This window comes from Pyrgilauda ruficollis, unplaced genomic scaffold (assembly GCF_017590135.1).
Source record: "Pyrgilauda ruficollis isolate IOZ18807 unplaced genomic scaffold, ASM1759013v1 scaffold20, whole genome shotgun sequence".
Classification (NCBI taxonomy): Eukaryota; Metazoa; Chordata; class Aves; order Passeriformes; family Passeridae; genus Pyrgilauda; species Pyrgilauda ruficollis.
The window spans coordinates 2,026,454-2,051,188 of record NW_024519207.1 but is presented as its reverse complement, the minus strand read 5'-3'; the positions used below and the strand labels follow the sequence as shown (position 1 = coordinate 2,051,188).

The following is a 24,735-nucleotide window of genomic DNA, read 5'->3' as shown; positions in this document are numbered from 1 at the left end:
CTGTGTGCAAACAAGCCAGTTCATTATAGTGGCACAGATTATTTCCATAACTAGAAATAACTGGTGACCTGAAAAAAATCCACAATCCATACAACCCAACACTGAGCTGAGTTGCAATTGTCTTATGAGCTGAAGGAATACTTCACTTACAACACTGAAGCTGTTGATGAAATAAGTCAGTTCCTGACTGGGGAGGAGGAACATTTCCCCCTGTGCTAAGAGTCCAGAGCTTCAGATGTACTGCTCTTCATCCGCTCCGTTTATCAGCAATGACCACTTTCCCCCTTCCTCCTGGATGAACCCATTGCGTCTCGGCAGCCTGTCTGAAGCCAAGGAAGAGAGGGACACTTGGCTTGTCTGATCCCAAGGAGATGGTTTGGAAGAGTCCCTCCTCCTATCATCCATTCCAATGTGAACACTGATTTGAGAAGGGGTGAGTGGCTTCATGCGGCCTTGAGCTTGTGCTTCGTAACTCTCCGTGTCTGGCTTCTTGTAACTAAGAAGAGAAAGAGAAAAGATATTAGCAAGAGGTCAATGTGTAGAAGCATCTGGCACTGGAACAAATCAGAAACTTCTGATAACCTAAATGTATTGAAAGTGTTTATATAGAAAAAATAACTTTATAGCTTAATTGCATATGTTTAAATTAAATTTCCTAATAGCTCAGAAACAATTAATTTAAAATGTGTGGTGCAAAGAGTGTAAGGATTCTCAAAAATCAGTTACAAAATAATAATTTTTATTACTGCTTGAATTTTGAGCCTGACAATTCTCTCAAGCCAAGACAAGCACAGAAGTATAAGGGAGGATGATGGGGAAATGCAGAATACTCCTCAAGATGTTTCTGGTCTGAGCTTTCAGTCATTCAAGACCACATACCACTGATTAAGATATGAGCCAGAGCTGCCCATCCCAGCACAGGCATTTCCACCCCTGCATAGCATAGAACAGATCAGCAGTTCTACAACACAGCCTGCTGAGACCTCCTGAAACACAGCTAGATCAATATATGTATTTACTCACTCATTACTGAACATGTCCCTTCCATTGCAAGGAATGACCTTTGCACCAATACAGGTACCAGACTGCAGCCACAGGGCAAGACTACTTGTCCCTTCCAGATATGCTGCACATATGAAACACAGCAAAGGCAACAGAAAGACAGGGAAGTAGTACAGGAAAAGGAGGGAGAAGTTACTCATAAACAAAACAAGGAATACGTGAAATAAGTTTTAAGGAGGAATTTAGAGCATGAGAAAATGTCTGACAGAGGCATAAAGAATACAAGCAGTAGGAGAGAAAATGTGTGATTCAGGGCAAATAAAAAAGGGAACACCCAAAAGTAGGATGGTACATCTGATTAGAGCTGGATTTGAATATACAGGAACTAATCCCCAAGTAGTGCTATATGAAGTAGGAGCATAGTTTTCATTTCATCAGCAAGTATTTATTCCTAAGAGGCAAGCAAAGAGAAAAACAACAACAACAACAACAAAAAAAAAATGTATTGATTTCACCCTCCTTCTACCAAGTATTAAATAATCCAGCAACCAGTCTTTGGTTCCTCAAGCAGGTAATCAATCCTATAAGAGGCACCACAGAGATCTCAACTGTGCTGCTGTCTTTGACAAGCTGAGCTCTTGCAGTCACATACCTGCTGCTATGGGTATTCCAAGCAGATTATAAATTAAGGCAAGAATCAGATTTATTCGTATTCTTCGAACTGTTCTCTTGGATAAGTGAATACTGGCAACTACGTCCAGCAAATCATTCTGCAAGACAGAAGAGCACTGAAAGTTTTCCACATGCAGTCTTCAGAAAACTAAACTAAAATGAGGAGTGTGAGTGATAAAAGAGGACAGGCCAAAACTGTAGTGCTCACTCGGATAAGAACAACATCTGCAGCTTCAATAGCAACATCGGTGCCTGTTCCAATTGCAATTCCAACATCGGCCTTGGCTAGTGCAGGGGAATCGTTGACTCCATCACCAACCATTGCAACCTTCTTCTTTCCATTTTGGAGCTCCTGGACTTTTGCAACCTTGTGAGAAGGAAGAACCTCCGCAAAGACTTTTTTGATCCCAACCTACGTACAAAAAAAGACATCCCATGCTGGTGACATGCTTCATGCTGGAAGGAAGAGCCATTTCTGTTCTAGGTGAAGGGCAAACAGGAATATCAACTAAACTGATTCTGGTGAAGTCAACATCTGCAAGGTATACAGAAAACTGCAGAGCAACACACCTTTGGCATAAGAAAAGGATTGATAACAGCACCCTCCTACTGCAGAGATGCTGGCAAACCATACTCTGCCCTTCACTTCATGCCCTGCATGGCTTCAGGAGCTCCACTGCCCCAGCAATAAAGATTTGTCTTTGAAAAACCTTCAGGGGTGGTGACTCCACCATTTCCCTTGGTCCTGCTCTTTTGACCACTCTTTTGCTGATCCAGGCCAGGATGCCATTGGCCTTCTTGGCCACCTGGGCACACTCTGCCTCATGTTCGGCTGCTGTCAAGCAGCATCCCCAGGTCCTTTCCTGCTTAGCAGCTTTTCACCCACTCTGCCCCCAGCCTGCAGTGCTGTAGGGGTTGCTGTGACTCAAGTGCAGGACCTGGCACTTCACCTTTTTGAACTTTTTTTTTTTTTTTAATTAAGTGCCTTGAGAGGTATATGAACAGGAAACAAAAGGTCCTAGTTAATATGGAACTAAAGGGTAGGATGTAAAAATTTGCAGTAAGATAATATATGTTAAAGGTAACTGTTCTAAATGGGAAGATAATGCAAACTTTGCTGTCTGATGGACCATTCTTCTGTCCAAAAGAAACATTGCTGGTTATGTCTCATTGTCTATGTATTGGGTGGAATTTTCAAGTACCCATCACTGTATCTAATTCTCCTTTAAGTTTCTGAATTGCAAAGAGAGATCAAGAGTTGTGGAGACAGCTTCAATTTTTGTTAAGGTACATTTTTGTCCCTCCTGTTCTTTGCCTTCTTCTGCCCCATATCCACCTTTCTCTTGCACATAGCCTGGTGGGTGGTTGGTGCTGTTGGTTCATTCTCCCTCACACTGCAGCTGGCACAGGGGTAGCACAGGGCAGATAATCACTTACCTTGTGATTCCAAGGATGTGATAACTCCATTATCTCCCAGAGAAGCACTGCTGTCCCCACTCCTGCTGGCATCCAGCTTATTGGGACCTTCCTCAGCTGTGCCAAGGATGGCCTCAACTCCTCCGACCTTGCAGCTGATACCACAGCCTGGGACTGCCTGGAAGTTGGTGCAGTATCCCAGGCTCTCAGTGCCAAGCTCCTGAAGATGTAACCAGAGGCCATCATCAATCTGTGCTGCCCACGTGGGATACAAATATTAGATAACTCTTGACAAAAAAGAGGCCTCATTCCTCCTCTTGACAATGACTGACCAACTGAAAACTAGCCTGGAGTATCAGTAGCACAGAACTAAAATAAGGATGCTCTGGGTGTGCTGTGGCTTAGACTTCTAGAAAGGGACAGCAATACAGATCACAGCCAGGTCTCAGCCCTAGCAACAGCAAACCATAAGGAACAGCTTCCTCTGGTAGTTCAAGGATGAAAAAATTAGATTGGTGGTTCATGACTTCACCCAAGACTAGGAGCGAAAAAAAATTTCAACATTAAGAGACTCAGCTGACAAATGATGCAACTTCTAATTAACCTCACAGACAGGTTGTGGTGGATCAGACCTTTTTGTAAGAGTACAGTGAAAAATTGTATCTAAATTCTGGAGGAATCTGTCTGGATGTTAGAAAAACTGGGTTTTTCTGTTGAGTTAGGGAGAGAAGCCAGTGAGTACCTTCAAGATGAGATAAAGGGATCATCAGGACAAGTTACCAAAAAAAATTTGAGAAAATATTAATTTGTAAAGGTATTCTGGGTTGTCTGCGGAAGTTGGAACTATATGTACCTCTCAGTGATCTTAAAACACAGGGATGACTAGGCAGGAGATAAGAACATCAGCCAACACTACAGCATTACAATGCATATAAGCCATGATCCAGTAATAACTGCTGCATGGGATGACTACAGAACTGTCAGTACTATAACAAATTTTAAATTAAAAATGTAAAATACAAGAAAGGCAATTGGTTTGCTGCCTATATTCTCTTTTTCCTTCTAAATTTGTCGTTTTACTTCTAAATTTTGTCACTGAAAGATCTAGCAAATTTGATCTATTTTTAAAACTATTTTTCCCTAAATTTGCAAGACTTGAGTAATTGATCAATTCATTTGTGAAACTCACAAATATTACAGTTTAATATTCAAGCTTTAAAGCCTTTTGCCTGATTTATTTAGATGAGCAAGTGACTAATAGAAGTGACTACAGTCAGATAATATGAAATGTCATCACACACATTTTGCTTCATGATGTTATTTTAAGCATAAGTATTCCTCCTGCATATATTCCTTATTGTCTCATTAGTTCAAGATAAACTTAGCAAGATCTTCCTTCAGAACTCCACGTTTTTACCAGAAAAGCACAGCTTAGATAAATACACTGGTAACATCCAGACCAAGATGTACAACCATGCAATCTCCCAGCTTTCCAGTCTGTTACTGTTTTCCTCTGGGACCTGATAATTTTATACAACATTGTTGCATTTTCACAGATGCCTTCAGGCCCTGGATGAAATAGGAAGGCTAAATACCTCTTTGCAGTATTTAGTGACAGCCATTCCTAAAGGATGCTCGCTGCTGGCTTCTGCTGTACCAACAACAGCCAGTACCTTCTTCAGGGGCAGCACAGCTGTGTCTCCCATCAACAGCACCCTCATTACTTTAGGAACTCCATAGGTGATGGTCCCAGTTTTATCAAACATCACAGTCTTGATCTGCAAGAAAACAACAGTTACTGCCTAAGCCCTGCAAGCACAGGGATACTTGCATGTTTATGGCACATAAATACAGTCAAGACCTTAATAAACCGTTGACTATATCCACACAAAGACAGAATAAATCTACAGAAGCAGGGATTCCTCTAGGTACCTTGAATTATCTGTACAGCAGGTCTCCTTATACTTTCTTATTGATTCCTCATAAAGCTTCAAGATCATCCTGTGCTCGTATCAGGATCCCAGACAACAGTGTAATTGTAGGACTGAGATGCATACACAAAGGACAGAACACGCATTCACAGGCAGGAGTCATGTACTGGCACCTTAATCACCTTTACCACAAGGTCTGTGATGCAGAGGGCTTTTTTGAATGCAGTTCTAAACAACAATAGCACGGAGGAAAGAGGACTCAGGAAGTGGTTTGGTCTTAGAGAAGATGTAAAGGGCGCAAGAAGTTCAAGAAACAATAACCTAAGCAAAATCGATGTCATGCTATTCACCAAATTCAGCCACCACTTGCCAGCCAGGCCAATGGGTCTTGAGGAATCAGAAATGAACCAAAAAACACAGCCCCACATATACTGGAACCCAAAGATAAAGTCAATTCTAATCCTGAAAATAAACACAGTAGAGAGAAACACAAACCCCACAAACTCAGCAAAGTAGGCACTTATTCCACATCCAGCTATTCCAACACACCAACCTTGCAGAATCACACAGGTCACCTAATTTTCAAAGCCCTGACCATAGCCTTGCTTGGATCCAAAAGGTAAAAACTTCCAGCATTAATTAGCAGTCTTTTTTATTTTCTCCAGAGCCTTGGAAAAACTTCTGGTCAAGTAATAACACGAATTATCAGTCTAATTAACTTGCTGTTACCATCCTCTTCCCTTAAAATGTTCTGCATATGTCTAATACAGCCTATCACAGCATGGTTATGATTAATTTTCTTTTCAGTGGCTATGGACATGTCAAACCTCTTTCTCATTCAACCTCTTCCTCCTCTTTGCATAATTTTTGTCTTTGAAGGTTTTTTCCTGCCTCCCTTCTGTCTTTCTTGTCTATACACTAAAACAACTTCAAATAATTTTTTTCCTTGCATTTGACATTTTAAACTACTGATCATGAACAATATATATTTCACAACAGGCCTCAGAAGAAAGAAAAAACTTCAGTGGATTATTGGCTCTTTTGCAGAAGAGGATTAGCACAAAGAGGATTGCCATGAAGAGGATTAGCAACCTCACAGTCATGAGATTGTAAGGTATGTTGGCTCTCAACACTTTGCTGTGACTACTTTGAAGAAGGTTTGATTTACCTTCTTAACCTTAATGAGCAGCAATCAACTAAAGGAAAAAAAAAAAAAAAAAAGAAAAAAAAAAGGAACAACTTTCCATCGTCTTTCTTTGGTCATGCAGGATTTCCTGGGGAATTATATTACATATAGCAATAGTTGGGTAAGCTACAAAAGTACAGAATGAACTATTAACCTGATGTGCCATTTCCAGGGGTTTTCCACCTTTGATGAGAATACCATTCTGCGCAGCCACTCCTGTGCCCACCATTACAGCTGTGGGGGTAGCCAGGCCTAAAGAGCAAGGGCATGCAATGCTCAGCACAGTGATTGAGGTTTGAAATGCAAACCTCAGTATTATTTCAGCTTTTGAAATGTTTTTGCTCTGATTCTGCAAGAAGAGGGAAGAGAAGGGGGGGAAAAAAATAAAGAAAGATATGTAAGATTGCCAACAGCAGATAACACAGGTGTACAATCAATCAAAGTCGTTTCAGAAAACACATTTATCTGGAAAACTTCAGTACAGGAAATCAATCTATTATTGTTACTGTAATGCTAAAGAAAGGTCAATGTTATGAATTGTTTATGGCAGTGTTTTCTGGATTTTTTGCTGCTCAAGCATACAAATGTTTGTTTCTGCTCTGAGTCTCCCAGACGTCAACATAACTTGTTGGAATTTCCTTTAAAGCTTAACAAAGGAGAACACTATTTCCAGGTACAGAGATCCCCCCAGCTGATGAGTACAGCAAATACACATCCTAAAGATAACAGAAGCTCAGCTTCTTTCTCAAGCCAAAATCACTATCTGCCGTCAGAAACAGGAATGCCCACAAAAAAATCAGACATAACAGGAATGGCTCAGCTCCTTGCAATGCAGCTATAAATCATGTTTAGTCCAAAAATGCTGTCAATAATTTCCATTTTTAAGAACCCCATGCAGAACTAAGGGATAAATGCAAAAGTATATTTATGCCTGCAGAGAGATTTTAAATAGCATAATTATCTGCTCTGTGCAGAAAATACCATGTTTCACAGAAGTATTTACAGAATATTCTGGGTTGGAAGGGACTCACAAGGATCATCAAGTCCAGCTCTTAAAGAAAAAGGCCCATACAAGGATTGAACACACAACCTTTGTGTGTCAATTGGTTATTACCTAACCAATTGAGCTCCTCTCTGGGTGATTATAACATCAAAACTTGTATAGAAAAGGTATGCTAATTAGATTGGAAGACATCCCAACACAAAAATCCAGTTATAATAATAAAACTACTTACAGGAAAATATTTTTTAATAATATCAAAATTTACAAAACCAATTGTGATCCATACTATCAATGTCACAGTTGAAATGATGATGATAAATGGAACAAAGTATCCACTAAATTTATCTGCCAGTTGCTGGATGGGTGCCTATAAAAAACAAACCCAGTTATTTGCATGTTCATGGTTGAAACACATAAATATGCAGAGTTCATGAAAATACACAATAGTTCTGGAAAAACACAGTTTGCTGAATTGTGTAAGTATCAAAACATAAAATCTTTTTATTATACAATCAAAGTCTGTGAAAAAAGTTTTCTTCTCCATTATTTTTACCTTTGACATTTGAGCTTCTTCCACCAATTTCACAATCTGTGCCAGAGTGGTATCACCACCAACATGAGTTGCATTAACAAGAAGTGACCCATATGCATTTATAGAACCAGCAATCACTGTGCTCCCAGGCTTTTTAATGACTGGCATAGGCTCCCCTGGAAAGAAAAAGTATGAATAAATGAGCCAATACCCCTAACAGCATAATCCATTAGCACACAGCTCATTCAATGATAGCAAAATCAGTAGGCTAAGCAATAACGACCCAGAGATCACATTCTGGGTATCTCTGTCTGGTGAAGACATGGATAGATAGCATTATATTTTTATAAACCTTTATATAGGAATAATTTCAAAGCAAATGCTGTTTCCTTGGTTGTAACTTTTCAGTAAACCATCCCTCAAAAGGGCAAAGAGCAAATTGGTAGGAAAAGGTACTTCTAGGAATTTCTCCATTAACACCTGGCATAGCAATGGGAGTTTGAGAAATCTGTCTTTATCTCCATGACCCTGAGTTTTCAAAGACCAGAAAGTTTTTCTGTGGAAAAAGCTCCTGTTCTCCTGCTACTTCTGCATGAATACTAGCTCTAGAACATCTTTATTTTCTCTATTTTTAGTGGTAGCAATAAAAACTGGTTCCCTGAAGCTAAAGGTGTCCCTGTTTCCAAGTAAAGTAAAAACAGAACTAGCACAAGTAATCCAATGCAAATGCAAATTTTTATACATTTTACTTTATTTATAAGAATTGTAAAATGCATTGAATCCTTACTATATTTACAAAATGAAATTAAAATTTCAGAAGACGTAAAATGTCCTGTGATCCTTAATAAACTTCAAATTTTGAGGCTTTCTTTCCCCCTCCTTGCTCAGTGAGAGAGCCCTGTCATGCAACTCCAGCATCTCATCAATATTTCTACATCATCCTTTAGAACTTATTTCTGAGAAGGTACCATCTCTACAAATACATTCCAGGGGAAACTCCAGCCACATCACTGGAATAATGACAATACTGTTATGACTCTATCCATCCCATCACTAGGTTAGTAAGTGGCCAGACTGAGAGGAAAACCTTCTGTTTTTTAAGGTGTGCACAGATGCAGGATTTGAATTCAAGCTTACAAAGCCACAGCATCCATTAAGGTGGGCGGCTGTTGAGACAGCAGTGTTTGGGTTGGGTCTGCTCTCTTTTCTTGTAATAAAGAGCTCCAGAAGATTTCACTTCTTTGTGTAAGATAAGGGAAGTTACCAGTAATGAGAGACTCATCTGCCATAGAACTGCCGTCAATGACCTTTCCATCCACTGGGAACTTTCCACCAGGAACAACTTTTATAATATCACCCCTTTGAACCAGTTCAACAGGTACTTGCTCCTCCCTGCAAAAAACACATGTAGAACAGGCAGGTTACTTATGTTATCAGCTTTCAGGTTAACTGGATCAAGCCTAGTTTGTGACCCAGGCAGGCTGAAGGGATTTTGATGCATAAATACATACCTAACAATAGAGTGGCCAGGTCCAAGAGTCACTACAGTGGCTTCTGTGGCTTGAAGAGACATAAGCTTAGCAAGAGCTTCTGAGGTCTTACCCTAAAAAACAGAGATTAATGCTTAAGATACATTGAGATATATAAATGCTGATGTGTACTTAACACAATGAACTCTAAACAACCTTTCATATTATAGACTACACCAGAAACAGCTGACTCAAAATTCCTCTGAATAGTTTATTCTGTTCCTATCATAAATACACAACATTTGTGTGAAGATGAGTTACCTTGGCTATGTGCTCCAGCCATCTGCCGAGCGCAATGAACACAAACAACATCGGAGGAGTGTCGAAGAAAGTGACAGGGCTTTTCTCTGCCTTTTCAATGATTGCTACTATCAGGATCACGCAGGAATACACATAAGCAATGGTCGTGGCCAGTACGATGAGCACATCCATATTGGCCGTCTTGTGCCTCAGGGACTTGTAAGCTTGTACATAAAAATACCATCCACCAAGGAACTGTTGGTGTGAGCAGGACAGACTCATATTGAGATCACAGAGTACATAATACTGCCCAGAGCAGAATTAAAACCATGCAGGACATAAGGGAAGGCACTGCTGGCCCAAGGAAATTTGATAGTGATATAACTTCAGATCTACTAGGAGACTGACTCCATTGACATTCTCTCATTTGCACTTCCTTTTTCTCAAAACCAACAAATATCATCTTTTACCTCAACAATGAAAAGTACACAAGGCATAGAAAATGAAAGGATTTACCTACAGCTACCCAATTTGTTTGTAGATGATTAGGTATCTCTTTATTTTAATATTACCTTCTCCACTTGGAAACTATCTGATGCAACTTTGGCAGGAGTAAGAGCTATGAGTAAAAACAGAAAGGATAACTTGCAGAAAAATGCCACTTTGTTCTGCTTAGGTGGTACAGACAAGAGGGCAGGCCTAATCCACTCAATCTTTCAATTTCTGTCTTTATCACATCATATTACATAAATGGGACATGAATACAAAGCAAACCCCTAGGAAGTAGTATGGACATACCTGAACAAAAGTGCACAGGATGAAAAAGAGAAGATTCAAAATAGATAATCCAGGAATGAGGTTCTGTTCCAGCACCTTAGACCCATGGCCTTCACCACTGGGTATTTGCATATAAATCATTATAACTACAACTGGGATACCAAACACTAGGCTGTACAAGAAAGATTTCCTCCACCTGAAAAAGAAAAACTGTAAATCCATGGGTTTTTTACACCTCACTCAGGCCCAACTGTGCTGGTAGTGCAGGACTGGGGTTATTAGCACTGTACTAACACATAGCATTGGGATATTTGCAAAGATCCAGTATTTTGGAACAACTTCAGTGTCTGCAACATGTTTAACTGTATAGACTTCTGGCAATAAAAACTAAAACTAATGAAAGTATTAAAAGTAATTGAATGAAATGGCGAATGGTAAAATTAAATATGCTTTACACAAGAATAATCTAATTAACTGGGAAGAGTGCTGGGGGGAGTAGAGTTACAAGACATGATCTAGACATGTTCTTTAGTGGGACAGAAAAGAAATACTTACTGCTGTATTTCCTTTTTATGACTCAGGTTATGTGCATTGGGAGCTCTTTTAGCCACAGAAGCATGAAAGCCAATTTCCTTTTTATTGAAATGGAAGTAAAGATAAGTTAGTTTTGATGAAGATAATCATATTACTTACAACATATTTAAATTACACTACTTTTAGAAGAAATGTCAGAAAGGGACACTGTTCTGTGTTTAATAAATTCCAACCCCTTATTTACTTTTAGATTCTGCCAAAATGAGAGGATATTTCAGTCAGTAATCAAAATTTGGACTGCAAAGGACTTCTGGTACCTATACATGAACACAGTGTATATGCAGTGTGTCCAAGTTCTTAGGCATGGGGAGCTTCCACTGAGAGCTGGAATTCTACTGCACTCCTCCTTAAGGAAAATATATGCCCTATCACCCCCACCGGAATAATCAGGAGATATGAGACATACCACAAAGGAAGTTTAAAAGCACAAGCCACTGGGAGCTTGACAACCTTGTGAGCAAGTCCCTAACACTGCAGTTTAATAAACACACCTGAAGTTGAAAATTAAAATGTTAGTTAGTTTAATCCCATAGGACAACAGACTGCAGGGCAAAGCAGCCCAGAAACAAAAACAAACAAGTTTTGAGTCACTTGGGTGAGTTACCGCAGTTGAATCATGCCTCCTGCCCAAACACCCTAAAAACCCAAAGCACACTTGCAAGAGCAATACACTTAAGCTTCCTACCTGCATCATGACATGCTTCTGTAGCAAAGTGTGCTTTAGAGAACCACTCTGCCAGCCTGAACAGTCTACTAGTTAACATGCTAATAACTGCTGCTGCATCATTTCTGTGGTCTAGCAGCTCTTTTCTGAATAAATATTCTAGAGCATGGAAGGCAAACAGTCTCTGCTGTCCTCCTGACTATTCACTGCATGCACCTCATATAGTATCATCTCTTCCCTTCTGGTGGGACAAAAAAGAAAAAGGTTTTGTCCACATCTGGGCCATCATAACAGTAGATTTTATGATCTGTGTGATTACTGGTAAACCAGGATTTTTTCATTTAATATCAGGCTGTTTCCATTCAAAAAGATGTAGGGATAGATGCAAGTGCGTACAGAGATATCTAATGCTTGTGGCATGAGCTGTGGCAAAACTTCCTTTACAGCCTTTGTCACTGTCAAGAGAAAGAAGTACTTTTTTTCTGAATTAGCAACACTTCACTGAAATGACTGTGATTTTACACACAGAATTCCAAGAAATGAATATATGACATTTTTGCCAGGTAAAGATAAAAAAGGTTTATTTTGTAGTTTTTAGTGTGTGCTTTTAGAGTGTGTTTTTAGGCTGGGGAGCCTGTGCATTCCTGTGGAGCACAGCAGCCTCACCACAAGAGCATTAGAACATGGCAATAACTATGGCATCTACAAAATCAGTGAAACCTCTCAAATATCAGCTGCTTTATTTCCTTCTAAATTGCAACGTGTAATTGTCCATACATAAAAAATTTCCAGAGCCTACCTTGATTACTTTTATAATATCTCGAGGTCCAATAATTTCAGGATCGAACAGGATATGAGCTTTGCTAGTTGCAAGTGCAACTGAGGCAGAGAATATGCCATTTGTTCTCATGAGTTTGGATTCAATATTGTGAACACAAGAAGCACAAGTCATCCCTATAATCTAAAGAAAAGACAATTTTGGGTAGTTAGCAATCCCCCACATTCACCCAGTATTTGTGGGTGTACTTGAGACAAGGCCTCAGCGTAAAGGTTTTATAGAGCTGTCTTAAATGATACAGAGCTGAGAACATAACTATCCACTTTCATTATAAAATTGTGCAGACAGCAGATATAGTCACAGCCATGTATTTGCATGGTAGCACTCAGACACGCTATTAACTGTATAAGTGTAACTAATATGGTTCTATCAACACCTATATTAACATTGCCAAAGCCAAACTCTTCATGTGTAACTTCATCTCTCTTAAATTTTCCTGTGGCTTCAATAAGGCATGTTAACACTTCGTGATCTATAAACACAGCAGCAGACTGATGTTCTCTGTCTTGCAGTAAATATCTGTCAGAGAATAAAAATTAATTTTTGAGGAATCCATCCTTCAAAAAGCAATTTACTAATTTTACTGATTTTATCCCAAGTTCCTAGACTTCTATGCAAAGCCCTTAACATTAGCAATACATATTTGTTGACAAACTCTCAGTTACTCAGAGTCTGTACTAAAGTGTCTCAATGGAAAACTTCTGTTTCATTTGTGCTTGCTAAGAAAAGTCTAATCGGTACATAGAACTGTCATTTTTTTATTTCAGTGCTTTTGGGTCGGTTCTAAGACAAGTTGACTTTTTCTTTTCAGCAATTATAAAAAAAATTGTGTCACCAGCCAGAACTGAGCTGCTGAAGCCACAACTGCTCAAGCTAAGCTATTTGCAAGAAAATCAGTCTTCCAGACCCGACTTTTCCAAAACAAACATGTAATTTCAAATACACATGACTTACAAGAAGCTCCACTTGCCCTTCTGTTTCTGCATTATTTTCCATGATGGTAGCTTCAAAACCCAAATTCTGGATCAGCTGTGCTATTTCAAGAGGTTGTATGAGTTCTGGCTTGTATTTTATCTCTGCTTTACCTGCCATCAGTGCTACCAACACTGAAACAATTCCTGCAGTGGCAATAACAAAAATATTAGTTAATGTAGCTTCTTTAAGGGAAAGAAAAATAAAATATTACAAGTGATTGTCAGTGAGGACAGCAACACTTTAGAGATATTATAAGCCTGATGATTTCTCTCTGCCTCCTTCTAGTGTTGCTCCCTAGTCACAACAGCAATGTTTTTACAGAGACCCAGCCACACCGAGTCTCCCTTTAGCAATGAGAGGAATTGCAAGATTTACACAGGAAAGGAGGTGAGTTTTGCTGTGATCTAATGAGAGAAAAAGGATGTTTGTAAGCAACCTTCAAATCCACTGCTGCAAGATCTACCCTAGACTCGTAGTTTGGAATGAACCCCACAGCACAATGCTATCCCTTTGTATTTTTCTGTTCTCCACCCCTCCTTATTTTTTTAATAAATAAAAAAGCCTGCAGAAATCTACATTTAGAATTGAAAATCAAAACATAAAGATCACAAGGCAAAAAAAAAAAAAATTGGTTTGAAGAGCTAATGCTTGTTTTGATTTCTAAATCAAGGCAGTGAGACCACCACTGGGAGACTGGAGAGAGAGTAATCAATAAGCAAAACCTCCCAAAGGCATGCTGATACAAATGAAACCAGACATTGCTAGGGCTCATCTGTTAATCTTCTACATGGCCAGAGGAAAGGCAGCCCCAGCCTGCAGACTTCTAGACCAATAAACACCACTGTGCCTAAGCTTACCCTGGCAGTGGAGCCATATATTTGTTTGCACCTGCTTGTGCAAATATGCCTGAGCATGCCCGAGCTCTCAACGGCTCTGGAGGAGATGGATTGCTTTGTAAACCAACAAGGCCCTGAAAACTAAATGACAACCGTTTCTCTGTTCTTGTCTTCAGAGTTATTTGAATTTTTTTATCACTTTACAACCTGCTACAAGTATGTTCATCATGTTTGCCCACCAGTGCAACAGGATAGTTAAACAGTGACATAGTTACATTAGCACTAAGACAGAGCATTAAGTCTATTTAACTTCCAGATGTTGTATGACAGACTCTTCTATCAATCTCATAGAACATCTTTTCCATCCCATCATCCCTTATCGTTAGACTCATTATGGGAACCTTAAATTTATTACCATCTTCTTTCTGCAGATTTCTTTCAATGGTAGACACACATGATGCACAGGTCATGCCTGTGATTTGTAAAACACATTTTTCTTCTGTGGCTCCACTGAGCTGGTTTGACCCATCAGGGTGAGGACTGACTGGAAGAGCATCTGAGGAACTGCCTTGGTGAGGAGGCTCTGGAGCTCGAGGCTGCACAGCAGCTTTGCTGGCATCAGGCTGGCACCTTTGTTCTCCAGTGGCGGTATCTTGAATAAATGCACAATACACTGAACTATTTACAGTGGTACTGGATGACCCAAAAGTACAAACAAGTCACATTTATCAACCACACAAACATTCACAGTTGTTTAGAAGGTGACACAAGGCCCTTGGTCTCTATATGGAAATAATATAAGTTGTTACTATGCTTATGAAAATACATATTCACCTGTGCCACTTCCATGACCATCTAACTCTACAAAACTAGCTTTCCACATTCAGATGGCAAATGATTCCCTCCAATTTCAATGCCCAGAGCTGTCAGCTACCTCCACTTGCTAAAGATATATTGGTATCTAGAGGGTCCTTATCCAGCACAGAGAAAATACTCCAGTCGTACCCATTCTGCCATTGTTGCCATCTATGCAGGACTCATATTACTTCATCTCAAACAAGGAAAACAACAAGTTTCTCAACAGGTTTCCCTTCATGGCACAGTATTCACACTGCAAGTACTGCAAAATGAGTATTGGAAGCACCCCAGAGACCTGAACACAAACAGGCCTCTTGCAAACATTTTTATTCTTTGCCAGATATTGAACAGACACACAACAGTTCCAGGTGTGCTCACAAACTACCTCCCTTGGGCAGAGGTTTGTGTAAAGGAGCAGGAGTTGCTTCAGAACATGCAAAACACAGGGGGGTCCCTCCTTTTCCAGATGGAGTGGAAGCTCTCCTACCAACAAATTATAAACCAAGCTAATTATAATTAAACACCACACACAGGCTCCTCCTCATTTGTAGTAGTACCACAGATTCAGAGGGATTGGACCCATGAGAGAAGGGAATAAGATGTGTTTTTTTGTGATCAAACTACTTAATTTCAGGCAAACTACATCAGTATTTCAAAGCAAATATGTTTAGTTGAAGCAGGTAAAAATTGCCACATTTGAAATTTGTGAGAGAGGAGTTTGTGCATCAAAACAACTTTTTAAACATTCAGCACATGTACAAAATGCATGCACTGATGCAACTGACATGTAAAAGCAGCTGTTCCCAACAAAGAGTACCTGCATTTTGCCACTTAAAGCAAGGTTTGGTGAAGTAAGGCAGGTAAAAATACTCAAGAAATAAAGGTCAAAGGCTAAAGACACTAAAAAGAGGTTTTAGCTTGGTAAAAAGTGGTTTTAAATGAAAAATACTCCATTAAGTTTGTAAGTTTTAGTATTCCAGAACATAAATGTAAACACTTGGGTTGACAGATCTAGTTACAGCAGCCTGCAGACATAGGAGGAAACCTGCTTCAGAGGGCAAGGGGATGAGCTATTTGAAATGCTTTGTACCTCAGACCTTTTGGCTTCATAATGTAACTCAGCTCTTGCGCCCACTGCTGCAGTTGTTAAGGGCTGAAACAAGGTGCTTTACAGCTGAAACCTCTCTCCCTTGCTAAGTGAGGTTGGGTCAGGCCAGGCATTCAGAACAGACAATGTCAATGTGATGCTTTAAGAGTTTCTCTCCAGAAAGGAATCTCAATGCAGACCTTGCATGACCCACCTTGGCGTGCTACCCATAGAAGAAAAAACACTGTTACCTGTCAGCACAGAGGCATCAAATCCCATGTCTTCTATGGCAGCTCTTAACTCTTCTCCACTAGTGACCGCTGGATCATAGTCTATGGTCCCAGTACTGCCAGCTAAAGAAACTGCTACGTGCTGCACTCCTTGCCTCTGTGACATGGCCCCTTCTATGGACTGTACACAAGAATTGCAGGTCATGCCATCAATCTTAATAACAGCCGTATGTGTCGTGCCTTGTGGTGGCTGTCTGACGACACTGTATGTGAAAGCACCTGAGGGAGATGCTGCTTTGTTTGCCTCTGAACTACTAAGGAGGCTTACTTTAAAGTTTCCAGGTGGAAGGGATTCCATAGCTTGCTGCAAAGCTGACAGGGTCATTAAATCTGGGCTATACTGTACCACAGCATGTTTATGCTCCAAAGACACTTCAATACTTTTTATGCCAGGAAGATCTGACATGTTTCCTTCGATGTTTCTGACACAGGACTTGCAGTGCATGCCCTCTATCTGTAGAGTCACTGTTGCTGTGCTACCCATCTCAGGGACCAGCAGATCCAGCCCATCACTCTCAAGACTTGCCGGTGTCTCCCTGGGGTTTGCATTCTGCAAGCGCTGGAAATCAAGGGCACCCAGCTTCAAAGGGGCTGATTTACTTTTAATGGTGCAGTCATACCCCAGGTCACTGATGTGTCTCTTGAGGTCATCAGGCTGAATGATGTAAGGATGGTAAGCAATAATTGCTTCTTGGTTATCAAGTGACACCTTGATTTTTGCTACACCATGCAGTTTCTTAATCTTTCCTTCAATGTTGGTGACACAGGACTGGCATGTCATGCCTTCCACCCGAAGCTTAGTTACTGCTTCTTTCAAGCTCGGCAAATTTACAGTTGCTGTTGTCAACTTCTCTTCTGCTATGTTGGCATCAAAGCCCATATCCAGAATTTCCTGGCAAATCTGTTCAGGGCTTATTTCTGACTGCAGATACTTGATAATAGCATTGTTCTGTTCAAGGGAGACTTTAATTCTCAAAATGCCCTTCACCTTGGAAATTCGGCCTTCTATCGACTGCACACAGGATTGGCAGGTCATTCCCACAATGTTGACTACCACAGTGTGCTCTTGGGAAGGTGGAGAGGGCATGGTTTCAGAGCTCGCCTCATAGCCCATGTTGTCAAAAGCAAAATTATGTTTCATTGTAGGCTTCAGCTCACAACCAGGAGGAGAATCGATGTTGGACAAAGCCTAAGGAGAAAGTGGAAAAGTGAAAATAAATGCATGTATCCTTAGCCCTGTAAAAGCAACAACCTTCATATGCTCTCAAGCACATACTAGAAGTGCTCTCAAGTTAGTCTATGTGGCCAAAACCCTTTCCAACATTATTTTACACTTTGAATATATTACCAGTGAGTTATGCCCATGATGATGAATCAGGCCTCTGACAGTCTCTTGAGCAGCAATTTAGAAAATACTGACTAGGGATATAAAAGCAGAATTGACTCAATATTCCTACCCCAACCAAGTAATTTAAAATTTGAGTTCACTACAGCCACAGGACACTTCCATCACACAGCCTGAGCTGCTCTTCCAGAGCACACTGTCACTGGCACAGTGGGTCACAGTAGAGAGTGTGCTGAGGGCCTCTCCAAAAAGGTCATAAACTGGCCCAGTTTTGCCAACCTGCTACTTCCCAGGAGGAGTTCAAACCAAACCAAAGAAAACCAAAAAGCCCAAGAAAACAGAATCGTGACTTTTCCAGAAGCCTGAAACAAGTTGGTGCAGGGAGGGTCAGCTGCATGATATTTGAAGAGCTATTTGCACACACACAAAGGCCTGGGCTCTGCATTTAATACGTAATCCTTTTTACTTGAAATCTGTATCTAACAAAGACCTTGAAAGACACAGAACTGTAAGCCAATATTTTCACAATGGTTTAATTTTATTTACCGTCTTGTGAGGCACCTAAGACTATAAATTGTGCTACAGTAAGTCACTGATTTGATCCAACACTGATTTTCAGGATGGCCAGTACTGAAATAGGCCAGCCACAAGCGAACTATCTCTCAGTCAGATCACAACCTCTGCAATACTGGAACTCTACAGCTGAATGCACTCAATTCAACTGAAAATGAATTTTTGTTTTTTTTAAAGAGTGCCAATGCTTCTTACAGAACAAGTACTGAGAGCTCCAGTTGTTGGGGCCATGAGATGAGAAAGAATGAATAGGGCAGGGACAAGTCCTAGATTGTCAGATTTCATGGAAAGAACATGAAAATTCATGTCCATGATTTAAATATTAGAGATTTAGATTAAAGCTACTAGGATATTCTGTTATCTTGCCTGCAAAGCCTTGGGCTCTCTGACATTCAAGAAAACACCTGATGCTGGGGATTACTGCAGGGAGAGCCTGGAGAAGGGCCCACTGGATCAGGCTCAGTACAGCAGATCCTGTTCCTATGACCCAAAGAAAACTTATTTCTCAATACCACAGCATGGATGAGAAGCATTTAGGCTGCTTAGTAACACTAGACTGCATCCACTTCATTTGATGCAGTATTCAAAATTCATTAACTTGATTTTGTTTCACGCTTAGACAGCTTGGGAATAATGAGGTCTGGGGCCACAAAACCAGCAAAAACTTAAGACAAAAAATTTGCTTTCAGACTTTTCTATACTGTATTTGTTAGAAAAGGAGGAGGAATGAGCAAATTCAACTCTTCAAGATTATGGTGCAGCCCCTCAGCTATCTTGACAGCAAACTCTCTCTCCTGCTCCCCCTCTTCTGCTTGGCCTCATGGCTGCACTCCAGGGATGCTGGGGAAGAAGAGTCAGAGGAATATTTTAGTCCTGGCATCCCCTTTTGCCTCTTCCTCCCACTGGCCTGGCACCACCCAGGACACTGCTCTCCTTGCACCTCCCCTCTCATATATTAGTGAAATCCCCAGTGTACATGGAAACGTGCCACAAGCACCTCTTTTCAAAACAAAGTATTAACAGGTAATCAGACTTCCCTGTGAAGGTGGTGCCCTGTTTAAGCACCACACAAAGAGAACCAGGACATCCCCATTCTTGTGTCCTCCTATTTTTGTGACTTCCCACAATTTGAAATAATAACCTGGCCTTGTGTATGGGAAAAAAAACCTGTCTGAAAACAGTCTCCCAGCCACCACATTTCACATGTGGGCTAAACTCAAACTCGCATTGATGGTGAATTCTGCCTGAAGAAGGTGAGTATTGTCTGTCATCCCCTCTTCCCTGTCCCCCAAGGACACTGCTCACAGTGGCCTGCTCTTATCAAAAACACCAGGTGCAATATGTGTGGCAGCCACAGAAGCTCACACTGTGCATGTACTTTGGCTCACTGGACAAAGGTATTTTGCCTTCTGCATCCTTTGCTGAAACAGAGCACAAGTGGAGGAGATGAGCATCTTCCACTCTCTGCTTCACTGCCTGTCTGGCCACCACTTGCAGATGAAACTCAGGAACCATCACAGGCCTTATGTCCTCCACTGTGTTCCCTCCCCCACCATGCTCACTGCCTCAGTTTTCCAAGGTACCCTGTGACATAAAAGCAATTCAAATCAATTGTGTAAAAAGATTAGAGGGTATTCCTTGTTATCCAGTCTTTTGAAAAACATAAAAGCAAGGACTGATTTCATGACTTCAATGCATTGTAAGCCACAGGAACTTCAAAACTTGGCCACTGCTTTTTGTTTTACATAAAAAGCTATCCAAACATTCAGAAGAATTGGCAAAAATATTTTGTTTGCTACTTGTCAAAACCAGATGCTTATGCTCTGTAGGAGAAAAATCCTTGCACACAAATTTTTAAATGACAAGGAAAAAATAGAGAGGGGATGTGGTCATAAGAAAATGAAAAAGTTTCTTTCCCTTAAAAAAAAACCCACACAAGTGCCAAAACATTGAAGAATCTACCCTCAAAACAAAGAAAAGTGCACAGGTACAAACAAAGTATTTACAAAGCCTTTAGTATTGTTTTTAACAGCTTAAAAAAAACACAAAAACAAAAAACCAAAACAAACAAACAAAAAAACAAAAAAAACAGAAACAGAATAGACAGAAATACATCTATGTGTGTATTTGCAAGAAGGGTGTTTCTACACCAGACAAGAGGAAAACAGCAGATTCATGTAAGGACACAAAGATGAGGCATAGAGAAATGTGTCCATAATTTTCCTCAGGCACATGCTTGGTCTCAGAAAAGGGTTTCCTGATACCAGCTGACATCCACACATCAAATGACATCTATGAGGCTGTATGGTAATTCAGAGACACTATCTGCAAGAGGATCAGAAAAGAAATCACCACCAAAAAATCCCAAAAGGTGCTTGGGAATCTCAGGCATTGCCCCTTCTGCTATTTCCTGCCCAGAGAGAAATATGAACAAAATAATGGAAATGCATCTGACTCTACATCCAGAAGGGAATGTGTGAAAGAACTGGCAATAGTTACTCTTTTGTCTCCACAGCAAAGGAGAATGGCTCACTTTTCAGGGCAGGTATACACCAAGTCTGTTTGCTCTACCAGCCTCATGCATATTTTTACGGTATCTATATGAAGAATATGCAAATAATTACACATGAAATGATGCCAGTTCTTTCCCTCCTTTGTTCTGCATGTACAAGTTGGAACTGAAAGTGTACAGCAGAGCAAGTCTCTACTCTGAAAGCTAAGAAATCTGATACAAAGAAGTTATGAAGCTCATATGAACAATACAAAAAAATTGAAGAAACTTGAGAAATAGTTAACACAGAATCAGTAGTAGATGGAGACAGCTTTAAAGAAAGCAAAAATACTGGCTGAAAAACACTTGCATCTACAGGAGAAGCTCTGAACCAGACCCAAGATGAGTAGCAAATGTGCAGAAGTGTGGCACCTGAAGCCCAAGTCACAGTATGAGGATTTCAAAGCAAGAAACAAGGCATGAAGAACAACGCTTGATGTCCCACACAGGAGATGTAGTACTCATGCCTGCCCTGGGGCAAAGCAGGGCTTGGGAACAGCTGGAAGAGGCAGAGGCTCATGCTCCCCTTTCAGACTGCCTCCAGTCAACAGGAAGAAGATCATCCAACAGGAATATGCCCTAGGCCTGGACTAACTTTTTGTGAAAGCATGGACATGGAGCAGGGCAGGGAGATGCTGCTGGATTGGAAGCACCAAGTCTGGAGCCCTGGTTTGGCACAGAGCTCTTGGCATCATAGCATCCAGAGTTCATGGCAGGTTCATTTGGGAAAGGCAGTCCTTGCCCATGGTCTGTATGGCTGGTGGGGCAAACCCAACCCATTGAGGGCTGCCCTTAGAGGCCTAAGGTGCCCCAAAACAGCCTCCTTCTTTTGGATATTCCCATTCAAATATGCAAAGGCAGAGAGTTCAAGCAGTGAAGGGATACATAATAAATCTGAGAAAAACAACTGAACTCAGAAGAAACCCCAAAGACACAGAAACCATGGCAATGGACAAGACCCCCACACATGCACACATGGTGACCCATGTCTTGAGAATGGATGCAACACCATGGCTGTGAACACAACAAGGTTTGTGCCTTCCTTGGCTGTGAAGCCACCAGCCATCCCTGGTTGAGTCCCCATGCTGTCTCCATTGCTGTGTGTCATGGTCACCTCATGGGGTAGTCTGTCACCAGGAAAGCCATCCCTCTACCCGTTTCCCCTTCCCAAGAGGTGCAGCCACCTCCAAAATGCCAGTATAACACTCCTGGCCTCTGCAGCACAAGGCTGAGGTTGTGACTGGCGCACTCCACAGCTCCCTGAGCATCACCCACACCAATATCCAGCACAGCACAGCTCCTCTTTGCTCATCCAGCAAGACTCTCCCACTTTTCTGGCACTGCTCTCCTGCCCTCCTTTGCCTGGCCTGCAGGGATGGCAACTTTCACACCCTAAAACTCAAGCACTAGGCTCCTCAAAGTGATGCCAGGCAACCAGCCAGGGAGGAGATAGGGTCTGGCCCACTCAGCACCTCCCCCTCTGCCTCTCCCTGCCTGCTCATCCACAAATGCTGGAGGTCACTGCACCTCTCATCCAGTATGTCCTGAAGTTTTGGGCTGCTCTTTTCCCTGTACCTCTGTGCGATGGAATCAGTTATTGCCCTCTTACCTTTGAGCACACAACTGCTGAAGAATTCTTATCTGTGTTTTACCCTCCCTACTTCCTTCTTTCACAACTGCCTGATTCATGCCTTTGGATTCAGGCGGCAGCAGCACACAACTGAAAAGCCACACACTAATAATTAAACGCTTCAGAAGTTTCCCAGTTTATTATAGGCAGACAGTGAACAACAAAATGAGGGCAGAGAAGCCACAAAAACATCAAAGGTCACGAGTCTTCAATTTTTTGCCAGTAACAGCAGCACTCTGGCACACAGAGTAGCCAGAAATTCAATCCTCACCCTCCTTAACATTTTTTAGTGCATCTCACCAGAGCATATTGTTTAAATGTATTAGATCATCTTTCTCCCCTCATCTCCCACAGAAAGATTAACAAACGTCAGTAGCTACTATATTTAGTAACTACTTATAACAAAATTTGTTATTTTTCAAACAGTTCCTGAGTCTTAAATAAGGGGGTAAACACCTTCTAAACCCGAATATCAGGATTCAATGAGATTATTACTACAAAGCAGCCTTTATAAGCCTTTTGTTTCCAAAATACTAAGTTGATTTACTAAGGCTTCTGCCAAGGGACTGCTAATTCCCACCTGGGATCAGGCTTCTCTAACAGTACAGATGATAGGGAAAGATTTAGGTAGTTGCAGCCAGTCTTACTAAAATGACACCTACACTGTAGTCAACAAACCTCAGAGACCTTAACAGGCTCTTTTAAATTAAAGAGAGCTGTGTAAACCAAGTTTGGTTTATGGGAAATGGGAAAGGCTTGCTGTAAATGAAACATTTCTAATTTAGAATTAAAACAAGGCAAACCTCTTTGTGATGTTCTTCACAGCACCACTACAAGCAGCATATATATCCCAGTGAACTGAATACAGAGAAGAGATCCTTTGGTAGAACAAAGTCATTTATGTCATGACTATTTTCTAGTAAACATTTATAATACAAGAAGAAACTCGAGGTAGAAAAAGCCTTCAGGTATATTTGGTCTCTTCTGGCTGTTATTTCATTCCAGTCTGACACTATTTGAGCCATTCTAAGCATACATAGTTTCAAAGAACATGAAAACACAGAATCACAGAACATTCTGAGTTGGAAGGGACCCATAAAGATCATCAAGTCCAATTCTTCAGCAAATGGCTCATGCAGGAATCAAACCTACCACCTTGGTATTATTAGTACCATGCTCCAACCAACTGAGCTTTGTTCTAACAGTTTCTTTTCCTTAAATATTCACAATATTCACTGATCCAAACTACATTACTCCAGTGTACATATATTTTAAACAGCAAAACTCTTAACAGAAGAAACCTCATCATGTTTCTTTCAGCATTGATCTTTCTAAGTCTCTTCATCACAGCAGTTAATCTGCAGAAATACCACAGTGATATACAACGTTGAAATTTAAAAAAAAAAAAGTTGCACAGATGTATTTATCAAGAATTTCACAAGCACCCACTTACTAGATATAAATAAACTACTTACCTACAATAAGGACCTTTTATTGTTTCTGCAATTTCTGTTACTCCAAACTAGTATGAGCTTCTGTCAAACTACTGGAGCAACTGGAGTTCAAAAGGAGAAATACTATTATGTCTCCTTCCTAAGAATCACCACTCTGTATTATTAGAGGTGGAGCTGAAACAATGCTCATTAGCTTCTACAGCATAAGTCATCATTAACATCTCGTTTCAAAGATTATTTTCAGAGGATCCCCAGAGGACTTTGCATTTGTACTGCTTGTTATGGGGCTGGCATCCATGCTGGGGATTGACACAATTTAGATAAAGAAGGTTTAACCTCCTTTAATATACAACCCATGCCCAACATGCTTTGTTTTAAATTCACCAGTTCAGAAACACCACTTCCCTCCCAACATGCACACACACACACTGACCTGCCTTTCATCTGTATTGACTTCTGTCATTCCCATGGAGTAACTCGGCAAAAGTTTCTCTTCTTTCTGCAAGTTACTGCTTGCTTTTACCGGAGATGCCGTCTTGGACTTTTCACCAATAATCAGTAGTTCAGGCACATCACAAGCTGCCTGCTGCTTACGAATAGACACCAAGGATATGTTTCTGTCGTTTAAAGTAGCTAAGTAGGACAGTTCCCTTTTCATTTTATTGTCCAGTTTTCTCTCCATTATTTTTCTGGACTTTAAATATTGCAACGCCAAAAAAAAGTTTCACGAGAGCAGTTATTTGGTGTCCTAC

At 40.7% G+C, this 24,735-nt stretch overlaps 1 protein-coding gene across 1 annotated transcript; it reads right to left on the bottom strand.

Moving 5' to 3' along the window:
• Positions 1-231: 231 nt before the first annotated feature.
• On the bottom strand, positions 232-24,665 carry ATP7B (ATPase copper transporting beta). Its single transcript, XM_041466934.1, has 20 exons — positions 24,417-24,665; positions 16,392-17,619; positions 14,611-14,847; positions 13,339-13,502; positions 12,346-12,507; positions 10,844-10,920; positions 10,310-10,484; positions 9,533-9,766; positions 9,254-9,345; positions 9,007-9,134; positions 7,764-7,918; positions 7,443-7,577; positions 6,362-6,556; positions 4,686-4,868; positions 3,112-3,310; positions 2,172-2,209; positions 1,883-2,086; positions 1,655-1,772; positions 1,024-1,126; positions 232-496 (listed from the first exon to the last, which is right to left on the bottom strand). The coding sequence occupies exons 1-20, from the start codon at positions 24,663-24,665 to the stop codon at positions 232-234; spliced, it is 4,341 nt and encodes a 1,446-aa protein (XP_041322868.1).
• Positions 24,666-24,735: the final 70 nt, after the last annotated feature.